Here is a 16,990-nt window from a genome sequence, read left to right as displayed (position 1 = left end):
TATCGCGATTTGAATATTTTGTTGGCGGTAAAAAATGAAGCTGCCGGTAGAGGGGTTAATCGAGTTCGACCTGTATAATATTTAAATTTTGTATTTTTAATATATGATAAATTGTTTGCATTTCATTCGAAAACGTTCAAATTTTCTAAATTGCAGGGTGACTGAGTGTCTTGGAAATAGGAACTCTAGAGACCTTTACCTGAAAAAAAAAAACAAAAGAGAGACCGAACAGGAATTAAAAAAAAAAAAAACAAAACAAAACTAATCCTAACAGGAACTATAAGATGAGAGTTTTATTCCTCATGAAATCAGACCAGAGTTTTATTTGTTTTATGACAAATAATACTGCTCGTATTATGCATTTTACAATGATTTTCTCAAGGAATTTCGTCAGAAATTATTTCAGGTATTTGCCCAAAGATTCATATATTACTCCGAAGATTTCGTCAGGTTAGTATAGATGGATAGATTTCTTTATTGTAGACCGAGGCTAGCTCATCTCTTAATCATTTACTGATTATTTCCCATAGAATCCCTTCGAAAATTTTCCTAAGGAATTCATTGATAAATTTTGTTTGAATAACTCAAGAACACAACTTGGTTTTTGTCAAATATAACCAGAGAAATTAACTCAGAGATTATCAATAATTTATTTCCATTTTTTTTCAAGAAAGTCCTAAGTTTTCCAGGATTTAATCTGGTGATTCTACCTTCTATTTTTCAGGACATCCTCTAAGATAAAAAATCTACTACAAGTTTGTCCAAAAATGCGTCCTGGGATTTCTTAAAAAAAAGTCGTTCAGAATTTCTTTAAGGTTCTAATTAGGAATTTATTTGAGGAAATCTACAGAAATCACTCAGAGATTTCTAAAGTAATTCTTAAGAATTTCTCAAGAAAGTTTTTGAAGATTTGTCCAAGTACTCTTCCAGACATTTTCCAGGCATTTCTCCATGAAAAAGTGAATTGTTCTTTTCAAAAATAAGAGAAAATGATCAAAAAATTCATGTAGCAAGTAACTTTTGATGATACTTGTGTAAGTTTTCAAGTAGCCCTTGGTGAATAAGGGTTACTAGAGAAATTCATAGACCTTTGAGGAAATTTTAGGAGAGTTTCTAGTTAAATTGTTAGGATGATTGAACGAAAAAACGAATCAATCAAAACTCTGGATTATATCGTGTAACCCTTTAAAAGGTGAAGGAGGGTTTTCTGGAAAAATGCTGCAGTGTTTATTAGTATGGAACATTGAACAAACATTTGCACATTCCATAGGATTTATTTGAGAAATGTTTGGAAGAACTGCATCGGGTAATTCTTCGACGAAATTCTTGAAAAATGTCCACAAAAAAAAATCTAGCGTTTTTTTTTTTTTGAGAAATTCTTTGGAGTTACCGTGGATGAAGTGACGTAAAAATTCTTGTCGGGTTTAGTGGAAAATCCTTTAAACATTTTTTTCTAGAATATTATTGGAAAAAAATCTGGAAGATCTGCCTTAGTAAAAACTGGAAAACTCGGTTGAAGGATTAATGTAAAAATATCTGGAAGATATTTTAAACTGCAAACGAGATAGAGACTGCAAGACTTTTTAGAGACTTGCATTGAAATAGAGATCAAGTATCTAAAATTAATAAATTAATTGTTTCGACATATTAAAATGAAATTTGTTTCAATTGCAGATTACTTTCCCTAAATCAGTTTTCATGTTTTTTTTTTAATTTCGAATAATTTAAAACAATGTGCATGAGGATATGTGAATACATAACTGATCAAATTAATCATGTCTTAGAAAGTCGATAAAATGTTATACCCGAAAGGATCCATACAGCTCAATAATTGTTTTAAAAGCGGCGCAGCCGAATGTTTCGAAGAGGTTTTGACGCGAAAATTCATTGAAATTAACATATTCTACCTTGAGTTACTGTCTCGACGAAATTTCCCTGATTGTTATCGAAAATCCCTGAAAATTACAGATTTTTCAGGTTTAATAAAATTCCCTGATAGTTCCAGGTTTTCCAATTTTAACTAATAGCCACCCTGACTGAAGGTAGAGCTTTAAAATCACCAATATCTGACAGTAAGTCACTCTAATGATTTATCCATGTATAATCAATTTTGCTCAAATATCTTCCGTTTACTCCCAGCAAAAAAGTTAAGTAAAAAGCACGTTCAAAATTGAAAACGAAACTGTATTTGTATAATAAAAAGCAAGATCGTAAGTTTCAACCGCATTCTAGGGTATAAATTTTACTTCTTATGGTCGTGTTAACGAAAAGTCTTATATTTTTACAACGTTTACGTATGTTTACCGATCTACAGCAATTTGTAAACGCTTTTATCCTATCTTTCGATTGGTAATCTCAGAATAACATATTATGAAAATAAAACATGAAAAATTAAGTTAATTTCATTGCTGCAGTCTTGCCAAATTTGATGAATTTCATTGTGCTTTGAGAGTTCTTCTAAAAAACGATTTTTTTTTTCTTCAATATGCTCTAAATATGACGTGGTGGCAAAATAAGCAAGTCTATGAAGGCGCAGGTTATTTTTCATATTATTTTTTTATGACATCTGGTAAGCTGTTGCTCCAAAAATAACTCCATTATTTATACGAGGCTTCTGATTGATGATGCTTTTGAAGAACAAGACCCTTTTGAGAAAAAAAAAGATTGTCGAATTTTTCATCCAAATTATGATAATCATTGATTTTGATAACCCTCATAAACCACCCGTTTTTAACGTTGTTCCTTATTCGTATGAAATTTCATTATTTTTGTGGCTTATTTATCATCACAAATCGTACAATATTAGGGGAAATGCACCAATTTTCGACCTAGTGCTAATTTTCGACCCATTCATACAATTTTGGCCTACTTTGTATGGAAATCAAAAAATTGGCACAGATTTCTTGTAGGTCGAAAATTAGTGCTTTTCCCCTATTCTAATGATGTACAGAAAATCGATTGCGATTTCGTTGATGAATTAAAAAGAAATAGCATGCACAAAGTGTCCACTTAATAAAATGAACAGTTCTCATCACATTTTATGTTTTTATTTTCGTTTTTTTGCTATTTTTTTTAAACTAATGTTTATATTTGTCATTTTTAGTCACTATTTTGAGCAGACACTAAAGTCAATATTATTTTGCCGTCTGGCCGCTACCAGCCCAGGGTTTAGAGAGCACACGTTAAAACCTTCGATTGAATGGATTGACCCCTTGACTCAATTCAAAACACCAATCACCATAATTTGAAGAGTTCTAACTTTGGACTAGCTCCACTGTCGTCTCTAGCAATAGACTCTGATGTGGAAGGTCATTCATTTCAAACATCATCTCTCTAGTATGGGAGCATTAGTTGGCAGCTCGTTGTAAAAACTCATTGAAATTAACTCTTCTCCTTCTAACAAGTTGCAATTTGGTGTCGACTTGCACTCCAAAGATCGTAGGTTCAAGTCTAGGTTGGGCGGAAATGTTTATTCAACTTTTTTTTTAAATCTATATAAATAAAAATTGAATGGTGTTTGTATGTCACGAAATGGCTTACGAACGGGTTAACGGATTTGAATGATTCTTTCTCAATTTCGTTCATCAAGGGTTCCGACGTGTTTGTGTGTATAAAAATCCCAGGATATTCACCGGGAAAGTTGAAAAACCGAGCGCGAACGAAACTGTCATTTTGTATGGGACGAAAAATAGCGTTTTTCAACAGCCTACCTGATGGCAAGACGAAGTTTGCAGGGACCACTAGTTTCAAATAAAAAAGAGCGTTGCTCTCAAGATTAGCGATGGGCGATTTTGAATCGATGTTCCGAAAATCGATTTTTTTGTTCCAATTAATCGATTTTTTGAATCGATGTTTGGAGCATTCAAAATGGAATGAATCGATATTCTTCATTCGATTTTTTGTTTGGCTTCAAAATTATATAATTGATCAGAATTTTTTAATGAGTTGACATAGATTTAAATCAGCTTGAAGTGTTGAATATATCATTTTTAATTTATAACGCCATTCAATCGGAGGAATTCTAGAATTATATGCAATTTCATTTGGTCTTATTTTGAAACCTTTTTTTTTTGTAAATTTTTATATGAGCTTGACATTTGAATCGATTCAAGTGATTTGATTTAATCGGTGAATCGATTCGACATATTGAATTTGAATCGATTCAGTAACATCGATGTTTTGGTCAAATTTACCTAACGCTACTCAAGATACGTTTCATTAATATTGTAAGATTGACAAAAAGCGCAAATTCAAGAGCAGAACTATTGCATCATGGTGCTTATTTTTTACCATGTGTTGGAGGACGAACCAGCCACAAGCTGGAAATTTCGTCATTGAAGATAATAATAACAATATTTTTTACCGTGTGCACGCTTCTATCAAAATAAACGTATCTACATAAGTTTTAGCTTATCAAAATCAGATTCAATACCGTCAAAATTAAGCTCTTATTCACCATAGATAATTTGTTCAAAACATTGCATTCCCGGAGCGCCACTGGTTTTGACCAACCAAAGTAAGTTTCTGACCCACAGTGCGCCTGGAGGGTGGTGCACGAGGGATACGACCGGAGAACCCAGTCGCTGTGTGTGCGTTTGCTCATAAATACCTTTCTTGCTTTGGACATGTACTTGTTCGCCTGAACCAGTTCCTGTTGACCTTGTGCCACATAGTTCCCGCTTTGCTCAACGTGGTACTCAATTCGGTCCACCAGTTCGCCCTTTCGTTCGACGTTGGTCCGGAAGCCGTCGTCGCCGGATGTAGATGGCGCAAATCGGCAGTCGATTGCGATTTAGCAGCCGATAAGGACGACGAAGATGATGGTGGCGGGGCGAGGAGATTCAGTTTCCGACGAGGTGGGAATTTGGGTGTGGTGAGGATTTCGCAGGAACGGGATTGGGACCGGTTCAAACGGGGAACCGGAGAAGGAGGGTATTTAGAGTAACGGGTAGCCCCGCCGGCACCGGAAGAGGCAGAGGAGGAAGAAGCGGCGACCACGTGACCGTGTTCGGAGGAAGAAAAACTCGGAAGGACCCGTAGGAGAAATGAAGAGAGAGAAAGTTGTAGCAGATTTTTGTTTTTTCGGCGAGGTTTTTTTCGGTTTTGTTAGTTGGTTTAGTTCAGCGCCATTCGCGGAAAACAGGGTGGTAGTCAAAATGGGTTAGACACCGGAATTCCACAGATTGGGGTTGCGGTGTTTGGGAAGATTGCATCCATAGTCAATAATCGATTGGTTTATAGTTAGATAGTCAGGTGGTATCGTAGGTGCCCACAGTAGATAAAAACCATTCATAATTGCATGAGAGGTGAGAGATTGTGATATCCATTTTCCCGCGAGTTAGTTGTACCGAGCACCAGAATTGTCATGTTACACATAAATTGTCCCATATTGCATAGAATTCAGATCACCAAAACACACATTTTCGTACATTCACACATACACACATTCAGAGGCACGCATATATCATATATAGCATTGGATTAGTTATTTTAATGAAGCCGACATGCAAAGTAATCAGTGAAACATGCAATTATCATAGATGAACGCATGAGAAACGTGGATTTTAACCATCCCATTCATAGCGTCAAACATGCAAGTTAGGTTTGAAATAAATGACATTAATTTATGTAGATAGTTGATGTTTATAAGCCATAACAGAAAACAGAACAGAAAATAAATACAAATTTTGTGTAGGAAAGATCACCAAACCGTGTGGTGGGAATGTTATGGAAGGAAAATTGAAGGGATAATCGTGGGAATCAAGGACGACGGATGTGAGCGATTTATATGTTTTTCACATCGATTGGACAGGAGGCGGTGGGTCGGGTCGTATCAGGATTCGAATTCGGAACATAAAAATGGAAAGAAAAAAAGAAAAAAAAAACACACATTAGTTAAAAAGTCGTCTAGTGTACTCACCCGGCGGGCTTTGCTTTGATATTTAAGCGCTTTCTTTGTGTCTTGTGTCGCTGTTTGGACATAATCCATTGCGTGTTCAACATGATATTCTATACGATCAATCATTTCACCCTGTTGAGTGGTAGATAGAGAGAGAGAAGAACGGCATACGGTAGAGAAAAGGGGCTGTATTTTGGGGGTAGGGGAGGTTTTACAGAGACTGAGTCATAATTGGGCAGACCCGATTCGGAAATATCTGCTTCGATGGTGAAGTTGATGTACTTTGTTGTTTGTTCTTCTAAAAGTTCCGATTACGGCGAAATGGTTCGTACTATAGTTGTCTAGTTGCATATCTTACTAATTATCACGTTCAAGCGTTTTTTCTGGCTTGCAAATCAAATTTCTAGCAATCAGTAGATCAGGACACGGGGAAAGAGCTAGTTGTGTCTTTCAGATTCTTTACAACACACGGAAGAGCAATACATTTATACAACATTATTTACACAGAAGTAGCAACGGAGGGAGCAACTTGGGAAGTCGACAGAAGAGTAAATACAGCGGCAACGGATTTTAACACAGTGTAGAACGACGAACCTTGGAATCTCTTTGCAATGCAGGAGCGTTTTAAAAGGTACTAACAATCCCGAATAATTTAATATTTTGGGTCGTTTTGACGATTGTGAAAGTTTTTGTTTAACAGTCGACATATGTACTCTACAATGATTTGTAACGCAATATGATATTCCTATACTTTCAAAATGAATTCTTCATCAACGCCTCTTAAAAACTTTATTGAGCTTGTTAGTGGAATAGCTGTAAGTAATAAGGAACTTAGAGTACTGCTTTTTGGTTCTCTTGATTTGTAATCTTGAAGAGTAGAGGTGTTGCTAAAATGTTCTCCTAAAGTGACGTGCACTAGACTCATCTTGTATGACACTGAAGATGGCCTTACAGTTGAGAACGAAATATACATATACGGCAAAGAATATTTCTAGTTAGAATTAATTGATAGTGTACGTAGGAACAGGCAAGAACAATCATTTTGACGAATAATGAGGCTTAATTCATAACAGATGTTTTAAGGAATTTCAGCTTGGCTAAAGCTGCTAAGAAAAGTCCAACAAAATCTACCACACTTTATTAATCAAGCACTAAATTCAGTCTTTGATTTCGCTTATTTTTTTTAAAATAATTTCGCATGAATAAACTTGTAGCTTAAACTCTAAACTACGTTTTTTTTGCAAAAAAAGTTCAATATTTCCAAAAACTTTAATATAATTAAATTCTTTATACCTACAAATCTCTTAAAAATTAGTCATTAGTAGATATTTGGTCATTCTTTCAACGTGAATTCCTCTTGAAGAACAACAATTCCTCCTATATCTAATGTTTATCCATAAATTGATTCCAGATCTTTTAAAAAAATACTCAATCTTTCAAAATCACATAATTTGACATTCCTCATTAATTCTGTAGAATTCTTTCGTATAGTTTCCCAAAACCTAAATCCAAAAATCCTTCAAAAATGTTTTAAAAACACATCACAAATAGCGTCACAAACTCTGCTATGTTTTGGTTTCGTAAATTCTACTTGAAATCCTCGAACTATACGGAAAATATCTACGAAATGTATGTCCAGAATGTCTCTTGATTTCGAATCTACAGAAGAAATTTGTTGAAAAACCCCAGGCATCCGAAATAAGCATAGTGGTAAAAAAAATCTATGGAGAAACATTTATCAATATAACTGCGAAGGGATTTATTTAGAAATTTATAGAAAAATTGTAAGGATCGTACTTAAAATATTACTTTAGAAATAGTGTTATCAATTATGCCAATAACTCATAGGCTGGAATTGAATTCTTGGGCAATTCCAAGACGGAATTCCTAGAGGCTCCCTGGCAGAATTCTGGTAAATCCAGGAATAATCCTTCTTTGATTCTGCTAGATTTCAAGGATAATTTCCAAAGAAGATTCTGATGAAGCTTTCTGTGAAATATATTTCCTTTTTAATTCATTAGAGAGGTTTCAATTATCCTGTAGTCATTAACCTCTAGAGAAAGGATTATAAATTATCAAATAATCCATATCGTGCCTCCACCTGCTTCAACATTTTGTTGTTTCTCCTTCCTTCATTGACGCTATCTTTAGCAACTTCGTATGATAAATCTTTTCATACACTCAAAAGCAACATTTTAAAGAAACCAAAAGAAAAAAATCTAGGCGTTTTAAAATCTGCACGCATAAAAAGTATGGTTTCTGATTTCTGAAAGTTAATTAAGAACTCCTCAACAAATCATCAAAGTAATAAGAAAATATTCTCCAAGATTCAAATTTGCTAAAATAACATTAAACTTCTGCAGTTGAACCATGATATTTAAAAATAGTTCCTCCAAAGATTTTTTTTTTTGAGATTCTACAAGGTGTACATTACTTGTACAAGTACATTAAACTTCGGATTTCATGCAAAACATTTTCTAATATGTTAGATACAAACACCTTCAGTAAAAAAAAACACCCGTTTTGACGCAAGTAAATCATTGTCCATTATAAAAGACGAATAAAAAAACAAGCTTTTTTGTAGTAAATTCTTCAAAAACCACCTTATCTTTTCTGTGAGGTAAGTAGTCAGGAATTCTGTCAAAAAGTTTCGAAAATACTACGGTGAATTCTTGCATTTTCGAGCAAGAATTTTAACAAAATCAATTTAAGCTGAAATTATCCAAAACAATTTTTTTAAGTTCTTCAAAAACTCTGTAAATCTGATAGATATGGAGTGATTTGCAGAGCCATTTTTGAAAAAAATCCCTTAAAAAATGAGGTTTTCCTGGAGTAGTTATTGAACCAAATATGGAGAATGGATAGATTTCTAGATACTATTTGAGTAAGAATCCCTGAGTCACAATTCAGAAACGAAAAATGTAGAGTTATTTTTAGAACTTAAAAGAATACGTGGTGGAATATCCGGAGATTTTTTTTAGATATTCGAGAATGAATTTCAAAATCTTTTAGTAAATCCGTTAAAAAAACATTTTAAAAAACCCCAGAAGAATCGCTAGTACCCGAGGAGGAAAGAATAACTCGGAATAACTTATGCATACCACATTTTGGTATCATACTTTAATTAGGTATTGTTCAGTTGTCGATACCTCATTTTGATATTATAATGGTATTAATTCAATACAGTCATCTCTCCCTTACTCGATATTGAAGGGACCATCGAGTTAGGGAGGTATCGAGAATATAAGATTACGATTCTAATGACACCTTGTTTTAAAATTTTGGTCGATCCAATGCCGAGGAAATTAGCTATGTCTTTTCAGTGTGTTTTTTGAAAAATGTCACAACTTTAAGTAAAAATATAGTATACAAAGTTCAAAGAATGTTTTTGGAAAAATACATACGAAGTAAGAATAACTCTTTGCCTTTCGAATGCGGCTTAGAGAGTTTCAATTGGACGTGCAATCACAAAGATGTTTTTTAGAGGGTGAACCCAAACTTATGCACGGGAGTGTAGATGCTTCGGAAAATTTCCTGGCAACATCAGAAAGCCTAAAGAAACTTCAGGAAAAAAAAACTGTTGAATAATAACTACTAATCCCAGGAATGATTTTCCGTGGGAATCCCACAAGGAACTCAGAGAAAACTTATAAGGGAGTTCTTGTAGAATGCACTGGAAAAGTACGGAAATAATTCTTGAAGTTCGATTGTTCACTGTATCCATTTCATTACAGAATAAATCGTTTTGCCTGGCTTTTTGTGGAGAACATCTATAAAAAAATGTATCTCGCCAAAAATGTTGCTCAGCGTTTCCCTTCGAATGCGCAATAGCATTTTAGAGTTCGTAGGTCTAAGCCCTGTAGTTGTGGAAGCCCTGTCCCGATTTGACTACCAAACGCTTAAGTTTAGGCCAAAAACACATGTTCACTCAATTTTTCAATGATTTCCGTTTGTTTAAGCCCAAAATACATTTTTTTTAATGATTTTTTTAGATTTTGTCACACCCCTTGGCTTAAACTCAAATTTTGGGTGTATTTTGTTTTCCGTATCGCTTCCGAAATCTCAGATAGGAACAACGTCAGTATTAAAACTGAAACCTATGGTGTTTTTGTCAACTTAACGAACGTCAAACATGATCAAAAGTGTCAAGGTTGATTTATAGACCCAATTTTTAAATTAAAGTTGAATTATGATGTAGCCGTTATTTGAGCGGGAAAAAAATGCTAAAGTAGTTGCAGTAACATGCTCTTTGGTGTTATTTAAAAAAAAGTCGCTATCTCGATGTAATTGGAAGACTTAAAAAACTCCATTTTTAATTAAAGGTTTCTCAAGTCTGAAATCTGAAGCATTTTTCACATATTTCATTACAGACAAACAGACGTAACACTTAGAACAAATCTCGATCCAGATCATAGTCATGAGGACATGTACGCCCAATGCTAAAATCGGTGTGTTTGGCCGACATGCCAACAGATGGCGATAGTGTGTAAACGTCAAACGCGAACAAAAACGATGCGAGCGCTGCGGGTGGTGGATTGGCCACCTACAATATCTTTTAATCGATTGTTAAAAAGGTGGCGATGGACAATAGTGTGGGACAAAATTTAGATTCTGGCTTCAGTCCACTTTTTGGATTGCGTTTAGGTCCCATAACAACTGTGCAAAATTTCAGCTCGATCGGAGAAACTATATTTACGCGCCAGCCGTTCAAAGTTTGTATGGGATTTCCTATGGGAAAACTTACTTTTGCAAAGAAAAATCGCCAGAGGTCGCCCATTGTCCTCTATAAAAATTCTGAACATAGACCTCGATAGGTATTTTTACGATGAAAAATATTGCCGAAGACCGCGAAACAATCCGACACTTGTAATACAGTTGTTATGGGACCTAAATGCAATCCAAAAAGTGGACTGGAGCGAGAATCTAAATTTTTAATATAGCCGTGTCCCAGGACAATGATGAGAGTGTGACGTCTGGTTGTCTGTGCTATTATTTGGATCATACATCAACATAGCTATTTTGCTTTTGGATTTATATCAACATAGCTATTTTGCTATTCCAACCAACAGATGGATGCTCCCTCATTTTTTTTTTTTTTTTTTTTTTTTTGATGATTTAAAGATATTATACCTCGAAATATCACCTAAGAAATTAATTAAGGATATTTCAAAAGATTTTTGAGATGGTCTTTAGTTCAGTCAGAGTGGACCAAGTGCACATAGTCCATCAAAAAATCGTTCTATTAGAGGTTTGGATTATGAGTTTCAATGATTATCACTTCACATAATATTGTTTGAAAGTAGTACAAAGATGTGTAGAAACATTGAACAAAAATTTTAACGAGTTAAACAATTACAAAGAGTTAGATTTCAAGCCTATTTTACTCAAAATATGAAAAATGTCACTTGGTCCACTCTGACTTAACGCCGACCATTTGGAAGCCAGACAGTTTGGTTCACAATTTTGCCGCCAGGTGGCACTAGTGAGCATTTAAAATTGAGCATTTCAAACTAGTTCTAGCTTGTGATCCACAAGAGATAGAAAGTTGTTCAGTAGGTCAAGGACATTCTGAAAAAAGATAGCTTGGTTCGCAATTGTGCCGCTAGATGGCTCTAGTGAGCATGTCAAATTGAATATTTGAGGCATGTTCTATCTTGTGATCCATATGAGATAGAAAGCTCGAGTCTTCGGCAAAGTTGTTCAGAAAGTCAAGGACATTCGGAATACAAACAGTTTAATTCGCATTTTGCTGCTAGGTGGCGCAAGTGAGCATGTAAAATTGAGCATTTTAATCATGTGCTATCTTGTAATACACAAGACATAGAAAGTTCGAGTCTTCGGCAAATCGAGAAGCCCATTGACATGCCAAATCGAGAAGCCCAATGGAAAGCAGTTATATTCTGCAAATCAACAGTTCGCTCAATCGTTTTCAATTTCTTCCTTCCTGAATTATATATAGCTAGCTGTCACTGCTTGTCAGTGGTGTGCAAAAACTGAAAAGGTTTCTCGGATAAATTTTCATTCTAGGTAACCCTAGACATATATTTGCAAAAAAATTGGGAGTAGTTTGTTGATTTATTGTAGAATTTTGTAAGATTCTTCAGAATGTTTTTATTGGATTCTTGGAAAAATGTTTGATAAACTTGTCAGCTTTTAGTGGACTCCGAATAATCTTGGAAGAATTTTTCCTCTATCTGTGATGGATTAGAGAGAAAATTATCGGGTATGTCTGCTAAGGATATCTGTTGATTCATGAATAATCTTTAAAAAGTATTCATGACCCTTTGTTTAGAGATCATTAACTTTAAAAGCATTAACTTTAAAAGCTTCAAAAAGGTTAAGAATCACTGTTCAATATCCGGGAAAGAAATAAGAGTACATACATACTGACTTGCATGGGAAAACTTGTAGAAGTAACTCAATGAAAATAAGGAAATATTTCAAATAATACAGTTCAATCTTCGCTGCAAGAATATGCTAGCGTTTCTGGTTAGATACACGCAAAAATATTGTGCGGTAAAAACTACCGTTTTAGGGGGTTAACTTAAGCGCTCGCACCGGCAATTTTCAGCAGACCAGAAATGCGCTTGATTTGACCATGTCTGTTGTCGAAATCAGATTGTTGTAAATTATTTCTGTCAAATGTACCAGTAATGTGGTGGGATGTATCGTAAACATAGTAAATTGGTCTGAAATTCCATGGTAGTTTCAAGAATAGGCATAGTCAGCTAAAATAGTAATTTTTACCACAGAATTTTTTACCCGTGTACATATCGAAGAAATTTTGAAAGTATTCCAAAAGGAACTTTGAATTAGCATACCTCAGTAACATTGTTTATTGATGTTAATGATTGCATTGAATCCATTTGAAAACTGTCTTGAAACCCTAATAAAACTATAACCATTGTCTTACATTCTTTCAACACCACAAGCATACATATATTCCAGTTGTCCATCGTGCTAAAAATCCCATAATAACCTTTTATAGATCTATTGCAATTATTGTAGATTTTGCTGCTAACCTATTAAAACGCTCAAGCATAAGATTCATCGTCCTACAAAACCATACCGCTGTACTATTTTGAAAGGCCTACACAGTAGAAAATGTGCGTTTCACTTATCAAGATTACGAAAACGCAGTTCCATCAAACAGCAACAGGTAACAAGTGACAGTAAACAGCTGACGATGGATTACAGAATATTACACAGAGGAGGGAAACCCAAGTTCAAGCTTCAAAGGAAATACTTGTGTTCACGGTTTTGAATACGGTTTTCAGCAACAAACAGAACAGGAGACAGACAGTCAAGAAACACACGGCCATCAGTCAGGTTGCTGTTTACACGTAGTTTTGATAGTTTGAAACAATAGGACAGACACAATTACAGAACTACAGTCACACGAGGCTTTACATTGTTGGTCAGTGTGTATGGTCTTAACGAGGGGGTTTTGCAGCACAGCGACCTATTCACGATGAGTAGTAGTAGTAGGTAGTAGCGGTAGTACATCAACAGATAGACAAACAGTGAAAGAGTGGTACAGACAGCGAGGAAATAGGACGACAACACACGCACACAGACAGAGAGAGAACATTCCGTCGATTCTGCTCGGGCGTTAGCTTTCGTGGGCGCTACCGTAATGGGGGGTTGCTTGGCTAGCGTAGTCTTCTTCTACAAGGTAGCGTCGTTGAACGGTATACGAGTAAGCCTCCAAAGTAGCGCTTGAGGATCAACGCAAAGTCCTTGGGCCCCGCCCTCGGAGGGGCTGGGCCACTTCTGTGCGTTACAATACTTGATTCCTTTCGGAATCAGAGAGACAGCTGTGTCGAACAACACCATCGAATGCGGTCCGGTTTAGGGAGCTTCGACGGTATTGGAACAGCTGGATTTCGAAGTTTCTGAATTTTGTATTTTATTTTAATACTATGGTAAACTTATATCAATTTGGAAGTAATAAACTCTAGATTGGTTGCTATATCAAGGGAAGCAGAACTCAGGAAGAATGCAAAATAAATGACGTTCAAGCAAAAAAGATGAATACGGCAAATGCCAGAAAACCATTTACGGATGTTACAAAAAAGTTTTAATTCATGACATGACATCTGAATAGTTTTCTGGCAAAACATATTTGGGCAGATGTCAAACAACTAAAATAATAGGGATATCCAGCATTTCAACTCGAATGGTCGTTCCAATTGAAAAAAAGATTCAACCGTCGCAAGCGTTGAAAATGGGATAATGTATCTTTTCCGGAGAGCAATTGAACCGTTTGTTGGAATAATTCTACAATTGTGTACAGAATGATTTTCATAGTATTTTTTTCTTCAATACAGAATGTTTATGTTATATTTGCAAGAGTTGGAAATAAGGAGTGTTATTTCATGTAAAAATCAGCTTCAAATACAACAGTATTGAATTGATTCGACTTCAACTTCAAGGCCGTTTTCAATATCGTGCACTAAGTAGAGTCTAGTATACGACACTGAAAATGTCCTTACAGTTTAGATCGAAATAAGCGCGGAAAAAAAAACATCATCCAAAATTGGACTTGACACGTTGTTCAAACGAACGATTCAATTGCCGTAGGATTTAATGCAATAAAAACCGATTGGACAAGGGTATGAACACAAGCAAGGGAGAAGGTCAACTACGAAACGGTTCACTACATGACTGCAAAAGATGATGATTATGGCGATAAAGTGTAGGAGGAGGATGAGGAGGAAACAAATGGTCGGGTCACACAATTTAAACCAATGTAGATCTGTGCGAAATCCGTGGATCGGAGCTGGACGGAGCATCTTTTATTAGTTCGCGCTCTGAATGATTGTGCGGCGGTCAACACGCGGGATGATAAATAGCGAGTAAATTAAATTAAACCAGGAGTATCATTCCCTGGCAGCTCAACAAGCAGTTATGGGCGGTTGGCGCCACTGACTGGCCGCTATTGCCGCGTTGTAGGCCAGTCTGGCCGCATTGGATGGGAGAGGATCAACAAATTGAATGTTTCGGACGTGGTTCCCATTGTGAGGAAGTTCGCTCTGAGGATAAAATGTACGTGATGACCAACGAATGAGAATCGTTACGTAATTCAAGAAGAATAGGTTCCAATCTGTTCGGGAAGGTCCATACCGGGAATGATTTTCGACAAAACGAAAGTCTTTCAGCACAGTTAACTTTGCCTTATTTGAAGCTACATAAATGCATTTTCATAGATCGATAGCAGAAGAACCACGCCATCTATCCAATTCCCGACAATTTCCGAACCGCACAAATCTAATCAGCATCAGCAATGGAGAAAGGACAAACGGAGCAGGACAGGAAGAGGGGGAAATTGCATCATGTAGTGAACGTACGCTATGATGATATAACAATATAACACAACATACACGAACACAGAATCTGTAAGATCTACTGAATAAACTGGGATAAAGTAAGTGCTTGCTGTTGAGTGCTGTTGCTTATTCAAAGCATCGGCTCACTTCTTTCAACGCCTGTGACACAAACACACACTCCATATTACCAGCGGTAATCTGGATGGAAAGTTTTCTAGGTTTTTTGTACATCTCACATTTCCTGCGCTAGATATAGCTGTTTCCTTGCTGTAATAGGTGCGCGCTGTGATATGAGTGTGCCGATACCGACCGTCCGACAGTCACCAACCTGCAAGCATGCAGTCCTTGGAGGACTCTGTCGGTCGGCACGACGGCTAAATCATCGTCGTCGTCATCATCATCAAGGGTTTATCGAAGAGAAAGACCCACAGGGAGCCAAGAAGGCATAATAGTAATTGAATTCCACTTTACCTGGCTCTCGACGAGCATCGCCATGTCCATGAACATATCGTGTAGCTCCCTAATTGAATTCTCCAATTTTATAATATCTGCATGCCGTGCTTCGATATCGGCTAGCGTTTGTTTAGCTTGTTGGGTTTCCATGATAATCTGCACCGGATGAGGGAGAAACAAACACGGGAAATAGAGATTAGTTTTACTCCGGTACACGGGCATCCCGCTAGAAAGAACGTTGACATTACCCCTTGCGTGAACACGGCTGAATTGCCCTGTTCCAACATCTCCTCCAGTTCTTCGTTCGTCGTCGCTCTACCCGCTGTAATTCAAATCGGAAAAAAAGACGGTAACCGATTAGTAATTTGTTCGTTCCCCGCGTCTAGAGGAAATCAAACGGGCGGTCACTTACTAATTTCCAATTGTCGTTGTATTCTTCCTTTGCACCGCTCTCGGTAGTCAGTCTGAGTCCGGTTGTACTCGGTCATCACCTCGACGAATTTGCGTGACAGCGCCGAGTGCTGTGTCTTCCGTATCCTAAGATCGGCATTGGACTTGTTCGTCTGCTCCTCCTGCTCAATGTTCTGTTCGATACCCTGTGAGAAGCATGATAGGAGCGCGGTTAGTGGAAAATATAACAGGCTTTTTTCTGGACAAATCTTACCTTGAGCTTCCCTCTTACTCTGTTGGCAGTTTTTTTTATATCGGCCATTAGGTCTTCGAGTTCCTGTTTGGTTTCTGTAAGATGGGGAATGATTAGCTTATGAAGGGAACAAGGGATGATGCGTGGGCCGGTAAGTACTGCATGCCAGTAATGCGAATGTAAACTATTGAGAAGAAGCGCCGAAGAATCAATATTAGGCCGACTCAATGGCCGACTATGTATCTTCTTCTTCTTCCTTTTCTTCTCATTCTTTCTGGCATTAGAGTAAGGTGGGGCAAAAATTCGACCTTAGTGGTATAATCAAAGTTTTCAGGAAAACAATAGCAGTTAAAACAAAACAAATACCATACAGTGAACCTTCAACATATTGGCAATAATTTTGCTGAACAAACTTGTGTCCAAATATTTACTCATTTTTAGTTATAACAGTATCAAAATTTTTTGTCTTATTCGAACTTTTGCCCCACCGGTGGGGCAAGAGTTCGAATCTAGTGTGGGGCAAAAGTTCGCTGACTAAAACACAAAATATCGATCCTTTTATGACAGGCATACTTTACACCAACCGTAAACTTAAGTTTGCCGAAAAATACACACTAAAATTTCATTAAAAAATTGCCCAAAACCGGGTTAATTGTAATATACTCA

General features: G+C 36.4%; 1 protein-coding gene across 14 annotated transcripts in view; it reads right to left on the bottom strand.

The window, feature by feature from the left end:
* LOC5576630 (syntaxin-1A) overlaps positions 1–16,990 on the bottom strand; it is a 208,713-nt gene that overhangs the window by 69,950 nt on the left and 121,773 nt on the right. For 8 of the 14 annotated variants that reach the window (XR_002499403.1, XR_002499407.1, XR_002499406.1 and 5 more), the window contains 6 exons: positions 16,346–16,419; positions 16,094–16,277; positions 15,930–16,003; positions 15,700–15,837; positions 5,921–6,031; positions 4,610–5,034 (listed from right to left, as the gene is read on the bottom strand). Coding sequence is in view for 4 of the 14 variants with exons in the window: in XM_021840067.1 (XP_021695759.1) it covers positions 4,610–5,034; positions 5,921–6,031; positions 15,700–15,837; positions 15,930–16,003; positions 16,094–16,277; positions 16,346–16,419 (1,006 nt within the window). In the remaining 10 variants the exon portion in view is untranslated. The remainder of the gene's footprint in view (positions 1–4,609; positions 5,035–5,920; positions 6,032–15,699; positions 15,838–15,929; positions 16,004–16,093; positions 16,278–16,345; positions 16,420–16,990) is intronic. The other 6 variants (XR_002499409.1, XR_002499410.1, XR_002499411.1 and 3 more) reach the window with 2 other exon arrangements.

The sequence above is a fragment of the Aedes aegypti genome, chromosome 2, assembly GCF_002204515.2.
Source record: "Aedes aegypti strain LVP_AGWG chromosome 2, AaegL5.0 Primary Assembly, whole genome shotgun sequence".
Lineage (NCBI taxonomy): Eukaryota > Metazoa > Arthropoda > Insecta > Diptera > Culicidae > Aedes > Aedes aegypti.
Note: the sequence above shows the minus strand (reverse complement) of the source record. Positions and strands in the feature narration are given on the sequence as shown.